This window comes from Chaetura pelagica, unplaced genomic scaffold (genome assembly GCF_000747805.2).
Source record: "Chaetura pelagica isolate M959 unplaced genomic scaffold, ChaPel_1.0 scaffold17, whole genome shotgun sequence".
Lineage (NCBI taxonomy): Eukaryota > Metazoa > Chordata > Aves > Apodiformes > Apodidae > Chaetura > Chaetura pelagica.
Window position 1 is genome coordinate 7051297 of NW_009970726.1, and position 23661 is coordinate 7074957.

Below are 23661 nucleotides of genomic sequence, written 5' to 3' on the forward strand. Positions count from 1 at the left end.
CTTTGTGTTTTATCTTTTATTAAACTCTATTTTTTCCACGCACGGTTTTGTATCTGTTTCTGAATCAATCTTCATTGTCAACATAATTTGTTTTTTTTCCTTCCACTTACTCTTTTGGAAGAGAACAGAAATATAAGTCGTGTTCATCTTTCCTTTCCAAATATATGTATGTCTTTGAGTAATTCTGCACAAAAAATATTGGCTTTGTTTTGGGGAAGAAGGGACAGAGGGGAGATGGAGACTTGAAAGCATGAGTCAAGGCTCAGGCAGGGGTTGTTATTTTGCACTGGTAATTATTTCTGAACTTTCTGAACTGCTTCAAAACATGATCACGTTACTGTGTGCATCATGTGAGAGACAGAGAAATTTGTTTTTTCTCAATTCTTACATCTCCTCAGAAAAAATGCTTTGGTATTACATAATTGCTATTGTTCTTTTGCATGTTTTTCATAGCATCCTCCTGGGCAGTTGAGAAGGAAGTACAGTTCCTGCTCCACTATTTTCCTGGATGACAGCACAGTCAGTCAACCAAACCTCAAGTATACCATCAAATGGTGGGTTTTAGAATTTATTTTTTTTTTCTAGAATCTACATTATGTGTATGGACGTATGTATGTATACATACCCTGAACCATTACTAAGCAAGCTTCAAAGGTTTTCGTTTTTCAAGTAGTAAATTTATTTAATCCAGTCATGCTCCAGAGGCAGTGAATCAGATGAGGAAGGCATATTGCTCTTAGTTTACATCAGTGCAGACTCAATCTCCCAATATTACATATCTCAACAGAAAGTAGCAGTTAAGGATTTCAAATTCCAGCAGCTGAAATACTTATGCTTTAATATTCAACCACTTACTTGCCTTGGATGATACCTCAAAACTTACTTGGACACTTATTTACTCAGAATTTCAGAAATATCTGAAATTTAAAAGCTGTTCATGAGGCGATACTCATTTGCTAAGTTTTCCTACAATTTTCTGTTTGAAATGGAAATTAGTTGCCTCTAGATTAATTTTCTTATGGAGTCCAAGGGCAAAGGGCACTGGCAGTTATACAACATTGAGGAGATTTGTATGTGGTGCACACCTGTGCTTACCCTTGGGTGAGGTCTCAGTTGATCACTTCAGGTTTCGCTGGTGCTTTTATTTGGAAAGAAATGAAATTGATATTTATATTGTTCTTTACATTTTGTACAGTGAAGGGAAAAAAATGAAAGAACAAATGCTCAGGCATTTTATGCAGTTTGTTTATTACAATTGCTGCTCTACTCTTGAGTTGTCCATAGGATAATTACCTTGGTGTACTGAAATACAAAAATTAAGACAATTTGCACTACAGAGATAGTTACATGAGAGATGGATGTATTCAGACTACTACACCTAAAGGAGTTGGTAATGTTGGTGGTCCCTAAAACATGTTATTAAATCAGAGGAGAGGAGAAGGGATTTGAAGTTAGACTGATGCATGATCAGCTGACACTCATCAGCTGTTTCTGCCTGAAAATATAGTCTTGCTTTTTCTCAGGTTTCTTTGATTAATAACTTAAAAAAAATAATTCAGATGAACACTGAAAAAAGGTTTTTAAACGGGTATTTTTTCCTGCTTGGAATCTCATACTCTTCTGCTGTAAAATCCTTTGCATGCAGTTTTGTGTAGGTGCAGCCTTTTGGGAGGGTTTCAGGTCATGTTTTGCATCATAGCAGAGACTCATGGAAAGAGATGGGTTCATTTGGCTGCAGCAGCAGAGTAGCATTTTCAGTGGGCCACGCTGGCCAGCGGCAGCACCGTGGAAGAGGAGTCAGAAAGACAAGCTGGGGGGAGCAAGGTGCTGTTGTCTGAGAGAGACTCAGGCTGTGTGGCAGAGATCAGAGCTGAGGGAGATGTGGGCATACATCAGGCTGGGAGAGCCAGCACTGGGTTGAGTGGGGAGTTGTGCAGGGCTGGGACCACGCTGCTGGCATGGGAAGGGCTGGGAGTTGCAAAGGGGCCAGAGTATTTGAAAAGGGGTTATGTGGGTTGAGAAAATGGACTCTGGCATATGAGGCCAGGGGTGAGGAGTCTTTTAGTTCTCTCCTGTCTGTCTGCACATTTCACTAATTGAAAGGTGAGGAGATTGTGGGATTATTACGTTGTAGTACAATTTCATTTCTTGCCCTCATCCTGCCAGTCTCTGCAGGTAAACGGCTCTTGCATATAGGTAAATCTCCAAGGGATGTATTTTGGCCAACTCATTTATTTCTTCTGTGTCTTGTTATGTGCTGGTGTGTTTAAAATATTATCACATCTCCTGTAGTTCTGCAGCATTGGTGTGGTGGTCAGGGCAGGGTGGTGTGAAGCTCCATAAGCTTCTTCCCTGCACACTGAGCGCTAGCTGAACCAGAGAAAAAAAGCAGAATTAAGCTTGGATCCGAGTTAATCTATTACAGCTCTGAAAGTCTGTCGTATTCTGGCATGGATTTCTAAATAGTAAATATTTTCTAAACTTAATTTGACATTTTGTTAGAAAAACAACCATATGGGGACCAAGCAGAGCTCTGCACATGGATTCTTGCATCTGCTTTCATAAGGTGAACTGGAGCTGCAAGTGTGTTCCTAGGGGCGTAACTTAAAATTAAATTTTAGAACTCATTCATTTTGTGAGTAGCTTTTAGTCAAATAAAATTCATTCAAATGTGTTTTTTCTGTTCAGCAAGGGCTGTGTCCTTTAAATGTCCATGGTACAGTGCATCTCTTAATTCCTTTAAGTATGTTTCTATACAAAATAAATAATATTTTAACAGCCCATATGAACTAAAAACATCTGATGCAGCCATGTAAAAGATATAATGCTTATGTAAAGTTGGTAAAATACATTTACTTTCAACTAAGAAAAAGTGTTTTCCACTACGTGGCTGTTAAGAAAGAAAAGGCAAAAAACAACCAAACCAATGTGGCTCCAACATATTGTTTTCTCAACACGCAGTAAGTCAGTTTTTCATGTCAAAATTCTGGAATAAAATTACAGCGCAACCAATTGACTTTCTTAAGTGGCCTTTTAAGAAAAAGAGGGGGAAGCTGTCAGCATAAGACATAAGCATCTTACAGTGAATGGCTGGCAAGACAAATTGCCAACAAATAGAATTAGTGAACTCCCTTCTCCTTCAGCTTTGACTGGGTTTTATGCTGCTGGAAGAAGAAGGTGCGGGTTCTGCTTCATCCTTCATTAAAGCTCTATTATCAGTAAAGCATGTGTCCTTTGACAAAACTGGAGTCATGAGTTGGGAACTGGGGAATAACCATAAGAAGCCATGCCTTACTCTTCATTCTCAGCTATGAATGAGATCAGTTAGTTGTATATGTAATTAAAATTGTAGCTTTCTCTGAATATAAGGCACTTTTTGTCTTTGTGCCAGGGTATAAACAGAGATAGTTTGGTCTGTGGTTGAGCACATGGGAAATGCATAATGCAGTAAGTTATTCAGGGAGTCATCTTTCCAGGGTTAAAATAAGTAACTTGATGCCATAAAACTGTAGTAGCTTGGTATTTGAGTCTGGTATGTGAGTAACTACATAGAAAGGCAGCCAAAAGTTAATGGATTTAAATATAAAATAATAAGCCAACAGTGATTAAAACATTTCATGTTAGCCTGGCAGCATTATCAAACAATAAAAGAGAATGTCCAATACCTGTGATGCTTTCTCTTCAACCTTGGAAGTCAGTAAGAGTTTTATCATTGACTTTAGGACATGAAATGGAAGGTATGTGTTACTTGGTGTGTGGAACATGAGTTTTTTTGTAAGGTACTTCATTATTAGTGAAAAGGAGGCACTTGGAGTGTGCTGAGCAAATATTATATAATTGTCTGTTTGCAGCTTTTTTCCTGGTATCTAACAGTGAACAGAAGAAAATATGCTATCGGGCATAGTCTTTGTCATGCATCGTGCTAGGTTTTATATTTGCATGTTAATATGACACGTAATATAATTTGACAGTCCTGATATATTAATTCTTTATTTTTCTTTACAGTGTAGCTCTTGCAATATATTACCACATCAAAAACAGGTATGTGAATAATGGAATCTTATACTGAATATATCTTTAAACAAATCAACTGTTCAAAGCCTGAAAACCAATGCTCTGTTTCTGTCAAATGTTTTTGAGTAGTAGTTTTCATATTTCTTGTGCTAGAAATAAGAAACATATTCTTTTGTATTTTTATATATAATTATTTGCTTAGAAAAATTAAAAATAGTGGATTACATACCATAAAAACCTGTTAATGGATTTTGAAGTAAAAATCAGTAAGAGTGACATTGTGAATAGGTGTAATTCAAGATGTTTCAGAAACAGAGCAGGTCCTGGCTTATCTCTTCTGGTGTAGTATGTTTTAGATCTTGTTCAGTCAGTTTGAATGGAATAGAATAGAATATAGGTTGTCTAAAAAGTAACTTGGTACATAAATTAGCTTATTTAATATTGAATTGTTCTTTTGTATCTTAAATTCCCTGTCCTCATGATATGTCGCAGTATCGTAAAATTTCCTGACATTTATAAGGAGAAACTGTACTTTAAGTTTCATTTGTGCCCAGGGTTGTTCAGTGTATCTTCTCAGAGAACTTTTTTTTTTTTCTGGACTGTACGAAGTCCAAGTAGAACAAAAGGAATTACTCACAAATTTGAAGTTAAGCTGGTATGTCATTGGGGACGTTGTTTCAGGTCGCTAGAACCCATCACACTTCTTGAAACAAGGCTGACATCTCAAAAGAAATCTTCAGAAGTGCAAAAGGGCAGAAAGGCTTAGGGCTTGATCCCTGCTGAAAGGTCTTGGAAGACTTTCAAAGATGTCAGTAGGCCTTGGACTGAAACGTGGCAGTATGTAAACCAAACGTTGGAGTAAAATTTTTTGGCAAACTTTTAATCTAATTTCCCAGGAAACAAGGCGTTAGTGTTCATGCTTGGATTACTTGTTTATCCATCTGTGGTTCCCTTTTTCCCATTTCCTCCATCATCCCTGTGTTAGTTTGGCTAGCTAGTCAATTTTTACTACACCTGGCTAAATGATAGAGATCTCAAAGATAATCAGACTCTAAAGTTTTGTGGAAGTAAGTTGGTTTTAAGTGCTCTGTTAAGGGTCATGCCAGCTGAGTAAAAGGCTGAGGAGATGGGGTACATGAGGCACTACAGGGGGGTAAGAAATCCAGAGCCAAAGGGATCCAGACTCTTTTCATGTGGGTTGTCATGGAGCTGATTTTGGTCTGGAATAAAATATGCCCATTGGTTGTTCTTGAAGAACCTGATGCAAATTTGGTCCACAACTAATAGACAGAAAGACTAAACCTTTATAAAATAGAAAGTCCTGTGTCAGTGTCTTGAAAACAAGTATGTTCTGACTCTTACCTTCTTGGGAAACTTTCTCTCTGTCCTTTTGCTTTTGGGATGGGGGAGTGATTTATTCAGGAGTTACTGGTTGCTGCTTCTCACTCCTGAAGGTGCCTGGGATAGGGAGGTGTGTTGTCGATGTGCCCTCTGCTGCACTCGGGACAGGTGGTCTCAGCAGTGATGCTGCAGCAGACTTGTGTATGTCAGTTAATGACTCTGAAATGAAGGATGGGAAGTGACTGTTCTGTCTTCAGTTGTCTCTGGTTTAGAAATGGAGGGACAACAGGATAACAGCATTCAGTTGGATTTGCTGCTATAGCAAAGCGTATGTTCTGTTTCCTGTCATTATGGGTGAGAGGAAGTTCTTGAACATATGTGGTAGATTTTGGTTCATTGTGGGGGGTGGGGAGTGAGAAACCACTGTAATGCTTAGAGACTCAAGGTAGATTTTGACAGAAAATGAGTCAAGCAGCTGCTTTGCCAGAGAAGAATTCTCTTCAGACATGATTTGTTTCCTCCTGTACAGCAGGCCTAAAACTAAATGACCTAATAATGCAGACTTTCACCAGTTCAAGTGTTTTGAGAAACTACACATGAAATAGAATATTCCTTCATATGCTCCCCACGTTTCATTTGATTGTAACATTCCCATTATCATTCCTTCATTTCCCAGTGTCTCCTATCATAGCTGTACTGATTTGTTTTCTGCAGCTTTTGTTGTGCTATTCAACAAGTTGCATAATACTCTGAAAACTACCTTGTTCTCGGAGGAATGCACAAATTTTGGTGAATTCGCTAAACCAAGAAATAAAACTAAATAAACTGCAACAAACTATAAATTAAAATGCTTAGATCAAATAGTAGATTGTTCTGTTTTCAAATATAACATTGTGAGTTTGTTCTAATTAAGCCAAAAACCAGCAACTTTTTTTGTGTGTGTAGTAGAATTTTTGAGGGCAATCAAATGGGCCTTCATAGCATGCAACATTGTCAGAAGAAAAAAATAAAATAGGAAATTCTTTCTTTCTTCTCATTGTGAAGGGCCACAGTTTACTCCAGCACATAAATGACACCAGTGAGACTATTTCTGCATTAAGATACTAGCCTTTTTATATAGACATAAAAGAGTCTGGCATAAAATCCTTGCTCATTAGAAATTTTCTTATAATTATCTCAATATGCTTTTTTGTTTTAATTTTGATACTCCTTTTAAATAAATTTAAAAGTGTTTATTTCCAGTGCTAAGAGGCTTTATGGGAGAAAAATTGTCACCTTCCAATGTTGATGTTTAAATGTTAGCTGCTAATAAGTACATTGCATAGACATGAACACACTGTCAAACTCATGCTTGCATGCTCTGAGAGGCACATGCTGTTGAGTAAAGACAGCAGATATATTCAGTGGTTTCTCTCTTAAGAACTGTATGACCAGAGTACCAGCGATGCTATAAATAAAGATGGGATTGTACTAAGTAGGTCACATGGATGCATTTGTCCAGAAAGTGTCCAGTTCTAACTGGTACTGTTACATCGCTCACTTTTCTGTTAGTTAGTGTTCCTGCCAAGATTACACATGCCAAAAATCTTACATTACATACTGGGTTTTAGGCTTATGAAGTTACATCAACTTGCATGCTGACCTTGAGCAACAGGGGTCTAAGAGAAATAGCCAATAAAACCAATGGTTAGAAATATTATTTTGCCTGAATTTTTTTTGTATGTACTCATTTTTGCTTTCAGAAATCTTTAACAGGATAGGGTTTTCCAAGTAAATAAGAAGGGAAATATGCATGTAAAGGATGGCTGCAGTAATAGTGTTGTGTATTTGTAAATATTCAGGATGTTGACAATAAAGAAAAATTGAGAGATTGCAAGGATTAACATGATGAAATTAAGAAGAGGGGAGTAAGCTGGGCTGACTATTTTAATTTTACAGTAGAACCTCTTAGGCTCTCTCACAGTATAGGGAGGAAAAAAGCAGTTTGTCTTGGGGACTGAAACCTGAGAACTTTGTAATACGGATTTCATATTACACATGAGCCTTATGGCAAAATAGATTTAACTTCTGTGTGAAAAACACTTCTGTATCTTGTTTCTAAGCACCCTGCAGCATGAACAGTGTTGGAGTTTTAATGATGCACTGGTGTCTATGAGAGCTGTGTGCTGTCATGTTCAGATAATGACACTGATTTGGTTTTAATACTTTTTAGGGACACAGATGGAAGAATGCTCTTAGATATTTTTGATGAAAACCTTCATCCCCTTTCGGTAAGTTCACCTGCCTCCTCTTCCCTTTCATGTGAACTGTCTTTCTGTCTGCTTCATTTTGTTTCAGTCACCTATTTGGAAGTATTTCTTCCTTAGAAATCCGAAGTGCCACCAGATTATGACAAACATGATCCGGAGCAGAAACAGATTTACCGCTTTGTTCGGACGTTGTTCAGTGCTGCTCAACTGACTGCTGAATGTGCCATTGTCACCCTGGTAAGTGTCTGAGAGATGACATCATCTGACAGATGCAGTTTTGTTCCCAAAGCTTGTATTTGTGTGATTTAATAGATCTGGGACCTGCCAGGAGATTTTTTTCTCACCATGGAGACCAAGGGGGATTTCTTGTTGGGAAGAGATACTGCAGCACATTTTCTTGGGGAGAGTAAGTGGTGGAAGAAGAGATTGGGTAACATGACAGAAGAGCCAGGGTTATGTCTTGCCCTCACAGAGTGATAATGTTACATGTCACCAGGGTGACTAATAGAAAACACAGGTGGCCTAAGTGGTCTGAAAAGGAGGGAATGTTAAAAGCAAAAAGGCTTCCTCTTTTGGGGGGTTGCTGTGTATCATTGTAGCTCCCAGCAGAGACTCAGGAACAGCTGTAGGTAATTTAATAGTACTAATAAGAAGCAAGGGGCACAAGAAGGATTCAGTGAGTGACTGGGGCATGTTGGTGATGGCTATATTTTACTTGCACTGTATTTGTCTTTCAAGACCACCTCATAGGACTGAACAATTGTATTGAAGGCTGAGGTTTAGCTACTTAAAAATAGCACAACCAAAAAGAAGGTTCAGATTTTCAGCTGATGTTGTTCAATGAATTAAAGGAGCTAAAGTGATTTCCACCAGCTGAGAATTCCTTAATTTTCCTAAAATTTTTAACCTGTCAACTCTGACAAGTACCTTAAGCTTTCAGGCACAAATTTGGCCACGTTCTTGACTGTGATTTTACAAGATTTTTTTTAAGATTTTTTAGATCTTAAAACTAAAAGATTTTTTCCCACTACCTGTGGTTTAATTACAACTTTACTATGCACTTGAGATAGAAGAAAGGGAAATTGGAGAAGGTGGATTTTGAAGCCCAGACCTACTCATTTCTTCTGTTAATCTCAGTCCCTTGGCTTCTGAGACCAGATAGCAGGCTTTTCTCCTTGAGACAGTTGAATTTTAGTAGCCAGTAAAGTACAGGAATGCAAGAGAAATAGGGCAAGAAAAACCCTGCAGTGCCTCCACCTTTGCATTTTTTAAGTATTACTCTGCTAAGTTACTTGACCCAGCCATTACTTGTTTTCTGAAATTACATTTTGTCTGTCTCTTTTGCATAATTGCACTAAATACTTGTCCTCTCTTTGCTTCTTAAGTGCTCTCTGCTGGAGGCATCCTATGCTGTGTGAATCAGTATGTTCTTGTGTAATTCAATTAATCTACTGTCAAATGCAGTGGAATCTTGTTGTAGTTATGTGTTGTTGCTCTTAGGTTATTTGATCAATGAGAGAAGAAAGGCAGAGGGCTTTTTAAAATACCAATGTCTTCCTGTTATTACAATGTGTGGAAGGTTCTTCTGCATAAATCTTGTTAACATAAGCTTGTATTTCAATATATGGTAACTACTTCCTTGCCTCTTAAGGCATTCATGTGGTTTCCCTGCAAGTAACTCTTGTGATCTGCAATGAAGTATAAACGGTTTTAACTCATTTGTTACACTGCAGAGGCAGTTGACATACTTGCTAGTGCTTGAAACCTTAAGGTGATCTGGGTTTTCTACCCGTTACAATAACAGAAACACTGGTTTTTAGTAGCCTAGTTCTCAAGGCAGCCATACAGATGTTTCCTGACAGATTTGGTACAGGTCATAAGCATTACTATTCTGCTGTTCCTGCCTATGTTTTCAGGGTAACACCACCTGCCTTGATGCCTCTTTCCAGAAAGCTTCAAAGTTTTTTAATAAATAGCATTTTACAAGTATGAAATTCTGCTGCTTCTGTTCTCAGTTTCCTCTGTGCTTCTAGATCCCATTTCGTTATTTGTTAGTGTCATCAGGAGGATCCCCAGAGACAAATTCTGTTCTTTCTGAAGTGTTCAAAGATGGCAATTGATCCGTTAAAAACAAGTCAGTCCTTCCCCCTTCCCACGCTCCTGAAATCTTCATAGTATTGATATTGTTATTTATTAACCCTCCGAGTGCTTTCAGTTTTGATATCCTGTCTGGAGAAGAAGAGAGCAGCATTCCCTGCTGGAGCTTACATTTTGCCATAGCCTGGCCATCCATCGGAGAGCAATCTGATAGCCCTGACTGCCAGTTCCTCCTGGGAGGGTTGCCAGAAGGCAGGAAGTTTATCTGGGAGATCACAGTACATTTTGAACAAGTTGCTACAACTGTTACCTTTCACTCACTCTAATTATTTTTAGAGAGTCCTAACCATTCCTTTTTACTGCCCAAATTACTAACATGGTGTAAGGTGTGTAGTTGAATGCAGTTGCTCTCTGTCTTTTTACATGCCATTAGCCAGGCAGAAGCAGCAGTTTACAATTGGTTGTAGAGAAGTCTGTCTGTTCAGGACAGGAGCGGAGTAAATGTGAAACTCCAGACTGTTAGATAAGCTAGACTCCAGAAAAAAAGCCAGCATTGTGTTGCTCTGAGCACTTAATTAAAGTATTTCAATTAAAGCTTCTGCTATTACAGCAAAACCAATTTATAATTAAACAAAAAATTTAATTTTCATACAGCCTCCAGAGCTGCCAAGAGATTTCCCATACTGATAGGTGAAAAATTAAAATCTCAAGTTGAAACAATTAAATACTAATTCACATTATTTATCTATAATAACATAAGAATAAAGTTGGGTTTAAAATTGTGTTGCTGATTTAAAGTCTTGCAAGTAATATTTTTGTCCCAGTGAACAGCTGAACTATACTCTCTGACCTGACTTTCTGAGAAAATAATGCCCATGTGTTTCTCCCTTGAGCCAGAGTATTCCCACTCTTGCTAAAACTGAGCAATGCTTGTCTCATCTTCACCATCCCCTCATGTGCAGAGGTGGCAGGTTGTACTTATGTTAATCTACTAATTGGATCACAAATAAAAATGTGTACAGGAGCATTATCCATATCAACAGGAAAACAATACAGTGTTTGGGTGTCATGATAATTAAATATTTATGCTTTGTTCTTTTGTTCTGTAAAAACAATCCTATTAACTAGACCTGAAGAGGACTATGGTCCAAGTTTTCTGCTTTGCCTTGGCATGATTTTCTGAGCTTTTTGCAAATAAGCCAAATCTAAGGCTCCCAATATACTTCTCTGTCTGCAGTAGTTTCAGAGAGGATACATCTTGCTCTTGCATATGTAGATATGCTAGGTCTATATGCTGTATGCTGATCAAGTACAGGGATATGTAAATACATGCCATATGTGAGCTGAATGATTTCTGTGAAGTTCAGAGGAGTGTGCTTTTGAAATTCATTACAAACGTCATGCTGTCACTGAGAGGATTTGATATTGGGAAATTTTAAGTACGTAAGAATAAATTCTCTTTATGAAAAATGGGTATTTAATTAACCAGCCAGGAGTTCCCAAGTTCTTATTGTCCTCTTCAGTTATGTTTTCAGCAACTAGGAAGAGAGAGGATATTGTTGAACTGTATTGAAGGAAAATTTTGTTTTTTCATAAAATACCTTTTTTGTTTCTATGTTTCAGTTGAAGTATCAAAAATCCTGTATTTGTTTAAAAGAAAAAAAATCACAAAAGAAAGTGACCAGAGTCACTTATACAGCTCATGGAAGAGGCAAATTCCTCCAAAGACCTCATAGTATAATACAGAGTTTTGTTTATTGTCTAGTTTGACACTGTCCCTCTGCATCCACTGACCTTGTGGACATCGTGATGGGATTGTGAATGCAGTTGGTGAGCAAGGAAAGCTCTGAAGCTGGTCTCTGTCTCGTATATGAAACCCATGAAAGGAGTTGTGTGTATCCAATATTTTTGGTATCCACCTTTGTCTTGGGCTTCAAGCATTCCCTGGGAGGTGGCCAAAGCCCACCACTTTGCCACATCTGAAGAAGTTCTCAGAGGAAGAGAGAGAAGGTCTCTCTGGCTGTATTGTGGATCCTGACCCTGTTGGCAGCTGGCCATGTGTCAGGGTATGCTCTGGAGAAGGCCAAGAGGAATAGGGGCTTTGTACCTGTTGGCAGGAGCAGAAGGCTCAGATTCTGGTCCCTGGTTTTAGGGCTGCTATTTTGTTTACAGTCTAAGTTCCAATACTGGAATGATTATAATTTAATAATTACATGTCTCTTAGTCAAGTTGCTTTAGGCCTGTTGGGATATACCCTTAATGAAAAGAGAATCGGATGGGGGTTGGGAGGGTATTTTTTTTAAATCCCCAGGAGAAGAGGACATTCAGTCAAAGAATGGGTGTCTGTTTCCTGATGGATCTTTAATGACTTCTGTGTGGACAAGGAATGAATCCTGATCCCAGTTTTAGACTGCAATATTGCCTAATAGTTTGAGTGCATTTTATATGTATTATAGATCTTTGTCTTAAAATTAGTAAATTAGGGGGCAAACCTGGAGATGTGTGACTTCTCAGTTCCTTTAGTGCTTCCAATAAATGTCTACACTGATACTTTGCAGTTGTTCACTTTTTCAGTTTTGTGACTGCATTTGTTAGTATTTTGTCTCAAAAATAAAAACCAGATTAATTTGCAAGGACCATGATGATGTGATGTCCTTTTCCACCAAATGGATGACAAGCAGACCTTTGTGGAACATTTTAAAGCCCAGCTGGGCAATTGCAAAGCACAGTTATTTCTGGAGAGTCGTGGTAGGGAACTGGCTGATTTCTGAGAACAGAGCATATGGCAATTTAGTGATTGGATTAGAGCTGTAATTTGACAATAAGGGACCCACTACCAATTATAATTTTTCCATACAAATATCTTTTTCATTTCAAGACATTGGGTTACTGAAGTTTTCTTTTTAAAGAGAGGGGACTGTGTATTTCTTCATGATATGTTGGGATGGAAACTGTCTTTGTTAGTTACTCTTTGCTCCTGCAATTTACAATGTGGGTTACCTAGTGAGTTCATGTAGCGTTTAAATGGGAGAGGGAGGGAATGAAGTTTTTCCAAATACATGTTAATTTGTAGAGACTCAGTTATAGTAATTGAAATACCAAAGCATCATCTCACATCAAGTGAGAATTAAAACTGCTAGAGTTTTATTGGTGAAGTAGAGAGATAGTTTGACACAACACAATATAAAAACAGCATGAGAAAAGATAAAGCTTTATTTTCTGTTGCTGCTGTCTTAAAAGTCAGGATTATTCTAGTCATGTCAGTGTCATTCCTGAGAGATTGCCCATTTCTTTAGTGTGCTGAGACTCCCACTCAGCCTCCGAGGAGGCAGTGCACAGTTTCTCACCTTTGTGTTACAGCACAGGAAACTCCAGTAGGCAGATACAATCACAGAATAATTTAGGTTGGAACCTCTGGAGATCATGTTTGGTATGGCCTCTGCTCAAAGCACAACCAGCTGGGTCAGGTTGATCAGAGCCTGCTTAGTGCTGATTTTCTCCGAGGATGAAAATTTCACAGAACTCTGTAGAAAACCCACTCCATTGTTTTAGGAAAGGCTAAAAAAAGAATGAAGGTATCTTGGGTGCTTAGACTGCATTTTCAGTGTGATAAGAGATATCAGTGGGATACTGGGGAGGTTAATGTCGAACAGCTTCAAAATGAAGTAACGAAGAGAAACAAAACTTCTGTAAGAAACCCATGGTAGGATTTTAATGAAATTTGAACATTCCTTTGGATTTTGAAATACAGAATTGAAATTATTTGACACTTTACTATTTGATATATATCCTCTGGAAGAAAAAAAAAAAAAAAGTGATAAACCTCCTCCCATATTTTATCTTTTCTTTCTACTTAGGAGTATTATGTAATACACAAAGTATGTTGTAATATCCTCTGAGATGGAAGAAATGGGATGCAGCTTCATGCTAATTAAAACTGACCTGCTATCTTTAGTTTTCAATTGCTTAAAACGGATTTAGATTCTGTTGATTGGGATGTTGTGTAACCAACTCTGCTATCCAGGATCATGGGGAGCAAGACATCCCAGATAACTGGGACAACACTGGATGCTGTAGTTACTATAAAACACTCGGGAAGTCCAGGATGGATTAACCCTACTGCAGATGATCACTCTGGGGATTAGTTCTGGCTCAGCAGAGGCCTTGCTGGAGCAGCATTGCCAGCGTTTAGATGCTTTTGCTGATCTAGTTAGCTTTGTGCTGTGTTACAGTTCCTTGTCTGGATAAAAAAAAAACCTCCAGGACTAGTGGTGATATTTGATGGCTTAATGCTTCTCCACCATTCTATGGCAAGTCCAAGTCCTGGGACTTAAGATCAGAGGCATCCATACTGGGTCAGCATGGTGTCATTCTGGGTCTTGCAGGTTTATGAATTCAAGATACATGTGAAACAAATTAGTTCAGTGCCTCTGCTGGACCTGAAATGTTTTTGGAAGCCATTTAGCTACATTCCTGTGGTGCTGCATCTAAGCTAATGAACCTTCCAGAGTTCACTGAATTCAAAGCCAATTTGGTATTAGCTATACCCATGGAGTGGTGATGTTATTTAATTAATAGAATTAAATTATTTTAAATCAGATAAATGAATTCTTAACAAAGGCAGTTCTTAACCCAATTGGTTTCACTTGTGATTAAATAATAATTTGCTCATATTCCAAGTATAAAGGTCAGTCATTTCGAAATCTTTGTGTGAGTCTGTGAGAAGAGATGGGAAATAATAATCCAGTATTGTTCTTCTGAAATCTTAACTCTGTGCAGTGTATCATCTGATATGCATCCAGCTTATTAAAATGTCTCCAGTGAGGGGCAAGCTTTGTCCATCAAAGTTTCTTAGACTGAGGGTTGTACAAAACCATGTGGTTCATCCCCAAGCACGGTAGACTAATAATGGAACTATCAGACTCTGAGATACTGAGTTTGGAAGGAAAAATGTATTGATGGACCAATGTCCATTGATATTTTCCAGATCAGAGCTGCATTTTCATTTCAGCTAGGAGTTGAATTATCATACAAATGAGTTTTGAAGATTGTAGCATCGTTTGTATTAGCACTGAATTATGCTTGTTTGCAAGCTGGGAAAAATTGAGAGTGATATGTTGTTTGAAGCCACTGAGTGCTTCTGCTGATGTCACAACATTAACTTTAATCTTTTATTTAAATGGTCTTGTTATAATTCTGTAAAAATCTATAAACATACAGTCATAGAACTAAGTGGGTCATGGTATGTGTGATGAAGATAGCTTCTGGAAGTGATTAGTGTTTGAGGAGAACTAGATGTTGAATTGTGGCTGAATAAATGTGTTTTCTTTTTGAAATTCAACTTTTGGATGATTAGTAGAAAAGTGCTCAGAAGTTTTGCCACAAAAGCTTGCTTTCCAAAGAGGCACTGCAAAGGATGAATTGATTTAAAGAAAACTAACATTGGTGTAACAGCTTCAATTTGTTTTAAACTTTAGTTCCATTCTTTAAGCATTGATACAGCTGTTAAAAGCAGATGGAAGCAAATAATGGCATTTAGTTTAACATACGTCTTCTAGATACTAAAAGCTCATTTTATCTTCTGTTAGTTCTGGGTCTGTAAGAGGAACTCCTACTGAAATAATCTAGAGGAGATTAAGTTTTCAGACTTATGTAAAAAAATTAAACAAGTTTTTTTCTTCTGTATTTTTGGTCTCTTGAAATATATGGAATTTTCCAGTATTCTGAAATGCAAATTACAGTATTCTTTTCTACAGTGAGCTTCTTAAAATTCAGCTTTATTCAATGACTTTGCAGCAGCTAGTGCTAAAGAAAATTTTAAAAGTCTTTTGTTTTTTAAAATTAAGCCAATGAAATTTGTTGCAGTGTACAAATATACTAAACTACATAGTAACACATAAAATCTCAAGATTTATTTAAGAAAATGACCCATGTTTAAGAAATGATTCAATGTATAGGCATGATTACATACAAATGGCATTTCCATATGTCACATTTATGATTACAGGTAATTTTTTTAATTTTTTTTTTAAGGAGGTGGAGTGTGCCTGCCTGCATGTGGGAAGACTTGCTTGCTTTTGTCAGCAAAAGCAGGTGGTGTTCTCCCACCAGCCACAAGTTTGTTTGGGATGAATACTGTAGTGATGAACCACCCACCAAACCTCCCTTTTCAAATGGGCTGAGAGCCACCTGGCCCTTCTCCAAAAGTCTGCACTGATTCAGCACATCTTTGCAGCAGCCAGAAGCATCCCCCTTCAGTCGGACAGGCTGCTGGGCACACGGCAGGCTCCACCTCACCTTTTTCACTCTTATGTCCCATCAGAGTAGAAATCTCAGTGCTTGGGCTCTTACTATGTCCTGAGCCTAATATACTGAAATGCTCTGAGATTAAAAACAGTGGTTAACAGCTCCATTTCTCAGGAATAATGCACTTTCTCACATTTCCAAAGGAGGCAGCTTACTTGGCTTTGTGTATAGTGCTGTTGTGAGGATACTCTACATCAGTTAGGAGAGAGCTCAGATACGTGCCAGCCTTTGCTCTGCCTGAATTTCACTGTCTGCTGAGTCACCTGGTTCTCTCTGAACTAGAGCTAGAGAAGAGCTAAAACAAAGACACCGTGTGTTAGATTGAAAGTTGGAAGAGCAGCACTGCTGCGACAGCATAGGCCTGTCTTTGGGAAACAAGTCCTAGATTACAGTGAATTTTCATATTAGCTGATGACTTTGATAAACTTTTACAAATGTTTTCTGCATGAAGTCATCTCGTGCTTTTTCTCTCTTAGTTTACTTGAACACATACACTTTAAAGCTAAGATGGAGCCACTGAACAAAACACTCTTTTAAGGTGTTTTCAGGAAGGGAGGCAGAAGCCCCACTAAGCACCTTTCTCCTAGTGAGGTGTTTATCATCTTTAGCTTTCTCAGAAGATGATAGAGACTGACTCCAGCAAACTGTATGTCTGGATTTAAGCCCATGTTACCACTAAGGACTCAAGTGATTATTCATATCCTCCACAATGCTATTAGAAGATGCTGAAATATAGTAGTGAAGGTGGTATAAGAATAGTGTCTTATCAGACTCCTACTGAATGTGTGTAAGGGGTTTATTTACACAGGCTGCATGAAAAGCAAAAGCCAGCCTTTTAAACAGAACCATCAGCTATTGCAGACTCTAGTGAGATCCATGTGCCACCTTTTTACTGAACTTTGTGTTTCTGTCATTTTAGAAGAGCACTTAGAGGAGAGGTGAGTCTTTTGAATCTCCACTACTGTACCTGCTTCACCCACTTACACACTTCTTTCAGTTTCTGTCTTGAAGCCTTGCCTTGAAGCAACCTCTTGATTATTTTTAGGGACTTAAGTTTTGTTTATCAGAGCATTTAAACTGTGCTGTTTATTTTGGTCTCATATACCGTTTGGAAAGCCTTAATAGGCAAAACTCCCCAAACGAAGTTATATACATGAAAATATTTTCAGAGTGATGTTATAACTAAGAAGTCAAAGCTCTGTTTTTAATAATGGGTTTGACACATACTTTGAAATTGGTAATTTTGTACTTAAGGAGGAAGGAAAATAAAATAAGTATTTTTTTAACAATTAGTAATATTTTCTTATATTGTATTACAAGATAATGTTACGGTTTTCTTCAGCAATAGAATGACAGGCAGGGGCAAATCATTGAAGAAGTGGTGTATTCAGGAGTCTGGCATGTTGCCTCTTGAAAAATTCAGCTTTAGTTTTATGATATCCTGCTACCTGTATGTTTCTTATTTTTAAAGCAAAAAAAAGTGAAAATTAAACAGTTTCATCTGTGGGGTCTCATACTGTAAATATTGTGACTGCGTAGCTCAGTATACCTTCGTTTTCAAAGACATTTTTGAATGTTTATTATGCCTGTCTCTTTGTGCCTGATGATGTAGCTTGACTTCAACAAAGTGTCTAAACCATGATTAAGGCTAATTAACAAAAGTAACCTCATTAACAAAAGAAAAATAGAGAACCTTTTGGGGAGAAAACCAAAGGTCTGAGACTTTTTCATTTTTTGTTTGACCAGTCCTTTTTATTTTATATCCAACATACTGCAACTGAGTATTTTATCATTTCAGAAATTCATTTACACTATTTCAATGTTGTTAGTATTAACAACATCTTTTCCAAATAAGATTTCTATGCAGCTACCATTTGGTATCTATTCTCCTTTTATAAGTTAGCTGTTGTTACTTGTTGAAAATGAGTCCAATATTTATTTGAGCGTACAGATATCCCCAAAATTTGGGATAAATATTTTGTGAATTTATTAATTAACTATAAATCAGTAATAATTCCTCTTAAAATTGTTTTAAATTGTTAAGTAAAAACTTCAAAATTATTGGAAAAAAAATGTGTTATAAAGGAGATTTTCAGTTTTCTTAGCAGACATGCATTTATTCTGTTAGAGCAGATGTAGATTTCCTTCACAGCTGTCAGAAAATATCTGTAGTTATTTAAAATTTAAAGCAAAATGCTGGTCCTTCAGAATCCCAGGCAGTGTTCTGTTTTCATAAAATATGCAGCCTTCGAGGTAGGTGTGGTATTTTCTATTTGTATTGCACTTTCATCAGAGTATCTCATAAAATCTCCTAATATTTTCTGTCAATGTGGAGCCTTATAGGAGTATGAGCAATCTAAATAACCACCTTAATTGGTTTTTATCACAATGCAGTGATGAGGGTATGGTAAGATCTGTTACAAGATACATATAATAGGTTATTCTTCAGTAAACTCAAACCTGTATTTTTATAGACCAGCATATCAAGACTAACTGTTGGTTTTAGTAAATGTGTCTGCTGTCATGTTGAAGCACCTCTAGTTTCACATTCTGTGCTCCTTTGTGCACAGCAAGTGGTTTCATGGGTGAGAAATGAAACTGCAGAACAAGTTCACTTCCTTGATGCTAGTGACTGCAGTGACAAAAGTTTCCTTCTGAATCAGAGTAGAATTTACTAACTTAAATAATGACTGGATCTAATTTTCCTTAAATAATTGCTAGAAGTGAAACCTGTTTGAACAACTTCACAGTGGACTGAGAAATCCATTGCTTGAGAGAGGTGGTCTGTATGAAATAGTATACTTATGTTAATTCATTGTTATACGAGTGTATTGATGATCGTTACAGACACTGGAACTCAAGCTTTATTTTCCTTCAGTTAGAGTAAAGAACTTACTCTTTGTGATGGTACTCTGAACAAAAGTTCTCTAATATTGTCTGGTTTCTATTTTTGTTTCCCATGATTTCTCGCTCATTGTGTCATTTAAACTGCAGAGTGTATGAGACAGTTTTGTGGGCTGATTATCTAAGTACAAGTATTCAGATATTCACATTTTTTTATAAAATATATATTTCTGTAAAATGTTGAATTATATAGCAGCTGTCTACTGTTTTCAGTGGTCTTGTTGCCAAATTCTAATTACTTCTACTTATCATAATTATGAAAATTAATGAACAAAACTATATGAAGGATGTAATTGGCCTTGATGTTACTGTACACTAAAAAATAAATTAACTTCAATATATATATTTTTTATTTTATTTTATTACTAATAGAATAATATTTTCTACTAATGCTGGGCCTTTCGAGAAGCACAGATCACTGAAGGGACTGTGTGTGGGCACATCCTTATAGAAAATTTGCGAGGCAGTTGTTCTGGGTTTTGAAGTTTCCCCCCCATGTTTCCCCTTTCCCTTTCTTCTTAAATACTTACCAGCATGCACCTTACCTTGAGTTTTTTATATATTTGTTAGTCTTCTGCTATTATTTGATTGTATTTTTATATATATATTAGCTATTCTTTGGATGTTATTTGGTTAGGTGCTAATAAAGATTAACTTAGTCAAACTGAATGAGATGTATTATGACTACTAATATATGAACTGTTCAAGTGTTGTGAATTGCAGAAGTATTTACCTTTGTTCACTTCACATGTAAATATTCACACTTGTAATTTCCTTTTCCCTAACAGGGAATAGAGAGGCCACACAGATCACTCACAACTAGTGTTTCTTAGAAGGCATGTTCTTTATCAGTCTGCTATTATTAACGTAATTGAGATGCTGTTAATCAATAGCAGGTAACTATTGACAGAGCATCTTGACTTACTCCTTTCCCTCACTTATTCACCCATAGCTCCCTGGCTGGAGCATCAGTTGCAGGGCCCAACCTAGCTCTGTGTTTGGACATAGAGAACCATGCTGCACCCCCACTTCCCCTCAGCATCATTTTGGTAGGTATTCAGAAAGTCCTCCAGGCTCCCTTGCTTCATCAGATGTGGGTGTATAATCCTGTACTCTCTGTAAATAGTAAATAGTTAGCAACTATTACTGGTAGTATATCCTTGCTTTCCTCTTTAGTAATTTGCATTTTATTTATGTTATTATTTTAATATATTTGAATTTGAATTCATTCCAAGATGTGAGTATATTAGCAACAGTTACAGATAAAAAAATAACAGTTTTGTTTCTGGTAATATGATCAGAAGGCAAAGACCAACTAAAATCCTAGTTTGTCACATGCAGTCTTGGTGTAAATGTGTGTATTTAAACCTACAGGTTTTATAAAACAATCTCTTGAAAGCAGATTACTCCTTTTAAATTGCTGGGACAGCTTTGTGAGAATAGTTTTCTTTTTCATTTTTACTTAATAGCAAACAGATTTAGTCTTGATTTTAATGTTTCCACAGGTATATCTTGAAAGACTTCTAACTTATGCAGAGATAGATATCTGTCCAGCAAACTGGAAGCGAATTGTACTGGGTGCGATTCTCCTGGCATCCAAAGTTTGGGACGACCAGGCAGTGTGGAACGTGGATTACTGCCAGATTCTGAAAGATATCACTGTCGAAGACATGTGAGTGCAGTATGGTTTTTTTTGCCAAAGAATGCCAAGAACTGGGTGTATGAGTGCAGCAGGAAGTTCTCTCATAAATTATATCTAGTTTGTATATCTGCTTTCTATCTAAACATGGTGACGCTGATAGATGGCATGAGGTCTACTTAACAGTTGCTTACACAGAAGACATTAAGTATTTTTTTGTTTTCTGGTGAAACTGTATTTACCACTGGATATTCATGCATGGTGATGAAAACAGACTTGCAGAATATTTAAATGTATAACCTGACAAGGAATCCCACATTCAGTGAGGCTCAGTGTATTCTTGTAAGCTGATTCTCCATACAGACAGTAGACCAACATGTAAGGCAGGAAAAAAATCATTGTGATACTAATGATCCTGAGATGATCACCCACTTATTTATTGACATTATTCAGAACCAGTGCTTTTGGATTGTTGAGGGGTTTTGCCCCACCTGTATGCTGCTGAGTTAATTTCCAATATGTTACAAGTCTAGTATTTTAACTAGCAAAGAAAATTTTCCTTTTTTTTCCCATTTTTTTAATCTGATGGCATTAATAAGAAGTTCATATTGTTACAACATAGATAGTTGTGATACCTGCCTGAATACTCCTGAGGCATATTAAGAGTATATGCCAACACTAATAAAATAAACTATAGGAAGAATGAACAGAATTAAGATCTTAATATTTGCAAATGCTAACATGAAATATAATTCTACCAAACAGTGGAGTGCTTTTGTTTGCTTGGTTGGTTAGCAGGTATTACATATATTGGCTTCAGGTGCCTGGGGTTTATATCATCTGTGTGTTCAGGGCTGAGTCCCATACCACACACGCTTTCCAAGGCACCAGAGCGGTGTTGGAAAGGCTGCAGTGGGATTGAGGCTGGAATGCTGCTGGTGGGAGAGATGCCTTAACAAGTCACTGCAGCTTGTGCATTCAGAGTGACCTTTTCAGTCTACTGTTACACTCCTCCTTTTATAAGAACTAATAACAATAAAATTATTAAAAACATGTCCAGTATTGTTGTGTTTCAAAGCTCTTTTAAGCAGAGCTAAGAATCTATAATGAAGTATAGAGACCTGTCTGTGCTTTAACTCACTTAAATCAGGATTGCAGCCACTGAAGACTTTGTTATGGATAAGCACTCTGGGAGGAGGGAAGTAGATGAAAATGTGTTTATGCAGACATAATATTTTTTAATCTCAGTTTGCAATCTCAAAGTAGTGAAAGGGCAAACGTTTTTGCTAAAGAAGCCCTAATTTAGTTTCTTAATAGTTTGCTGTTTGTCAGATTTATAGCTGGTCTAAAAATGATCTGTAGAGGAAAGGTTGAATGTTAGGATCAGCTGATTGCTTTAAATTAAGCATACTCATACACTGCTAGGTAAAGCTTATAAATTGTGAGTAGCTGTCATTGCTGAAATATTAGAAAAGCTATCTCTAAATCTTGTTTTAACAAGCAATTTGCAAGAAGGTGGATTTTTTTCCTTAGTCAAAGTGAAAAATGCAAAACTTGCCTTCCTGTGGCACAGTGTAGGTACTTTAATTAGTTTTGAAGAAACCTCCAGTTTCAAAATAGAGGTGGGGAATACTACAGAACACTTGATTCAGAGTCTGTCTTAAAATATGTGAGCTACTTTAGGGATGGTTGATGATACTTCTTTTCTCACAACCCAGACAGAATGAGATTTCCAAAATACAAGGGAGGGTGAGGTGGACAAGAAGCTAAAATCAGGCCCTTCACATTTTTGTGTGCAATATTATTTCATGCAGAACAATTAGATAATGCTTCCCTGTCTGTTTTGAGTGTTTCCTGAATGATTTTGCTAAGCTGCTTTTTCCTTGTTCCTTTTCTCACGCTTTCAGTAATTCCAATGGCAGTAAGGGCCTCCCTCCATTCACTTCTGGGAACTTTTGAAGTGTTTCTGAAGCTGGGAAATGAGCTGAAGTAGAATACTGAGCAGCTTGAAGCAGAGGTTTGACTGTGCTGTGTGACAGTATTTATCAGGAGTGGTTATAAATAGGGGTTTTGAAATTGCTGATTTTTGAAGTTTTTTGTAAGGCAGGTGATGAGGCATGCAGTAATGGTGTGAGGGGAAATAAAAAAAAGAGGTTATTGTTTTTGACAAAGATGTGATGATGCTACTGTTAGAAGTTGCACTGGAGCTATGTAACACCATTACTCACATGGCAGAGCTGTTCTCCCATGCTCACATCAGCCCGCTTTCTGCACAGCACATTCTCTAAGCCAAATTGTGAAGAGTCCTTGTCCTTAAAGCTTCTTAACCTTTTCTTAAAGATTTTAGGGTTTTTGCAAACTGCAAAACCAGAGGCATTGGGGGAGCCTGTGCTCTCTATATGGTGCTTGGTGATCTCACTCATGAGCTTTGTGTTTGGGGCTCCTGGCAAATACTCCAGCAAAGATTCTGGTACTTGATGACCTGATGTTTGTGTTCCAACTGCCAGTTTTTCCAGTTTTTCCCCTTATCTCCCTAGTATGGTGGATTTATTTTCTTTCTTATTTTTCAAGTAGTTATTATATTAATAAAGTAGAAAAATGGCAGGTCAAAATCTTCAACTTCTGTGAATCAGTCAGCATGAGGGTATCTTGCAGAACATTATGCAGACCTTTCTGAGTTGTAGAAGCCACCAGCAGTACTGTGCTAACAGACCCTTGGGAGGACTGAACTGCAGCCTGTCTCTGTAGTCATGTATGTAGCATCACCTAGAGTTTCCATGTGAATTTGGGCAGTGGCCACAGGAAAGCACATACTTAAGCAGTCTCATGTATGTATTAGGTAGAAGGAGGGTATGATGGCTAGTTATACTACCTTAGTTTAAATCCAAAATACCTCTTAGGGTTTTGTTCTGTTTTCTTCTTCTTTCTCAGCTGAAGTTTAGTCAGCTAGTTTAACCTTCAAATCTAGGAACTAGAGGAGAATAAGAACCTGAGGCTATGTAATGTTCTGCTTAGCTTGCACAAAGTAAAATCTTGGCATTATAAAAGGACATTTAAAGATTATCTTCTGTATTTATAGATAGAGGTCTTAAAAAGGAGCTTTTAATTTGG

General features: G+C 37.3%; 1 protein-coding gene across 1 annotated transcript in view; it reads left to right on the plus strand.

Annotated features, from left to right (window-relative positions):
• The window catches only part of CCNY (cyclin Y), a 128713-nt gene that overhangs the window by 98053 nt on the left and 6999 nt on the right, over positions 1-23661 (plus strand). Inside the window, exons 5-9 of the mRNA XM_010006990.1 lie at positions 454-554; positions 4006-4041; positions 7568-7625; positions 7722-7841; positions 20417-20583. Of these exons, the coding sequence (XP_010005292.1) occupies positions 454-554; positions 4006-4041; positions 7568-7625; positions 7722-7841; positions 20417-20583 (482 nt within the window). The remainder of the gene's footprint in view (positions 1-453; positions 555-4005; positions 4042-7567; positions 7626-7721; positions 7842-20416; positions 20584-23661) is intronic.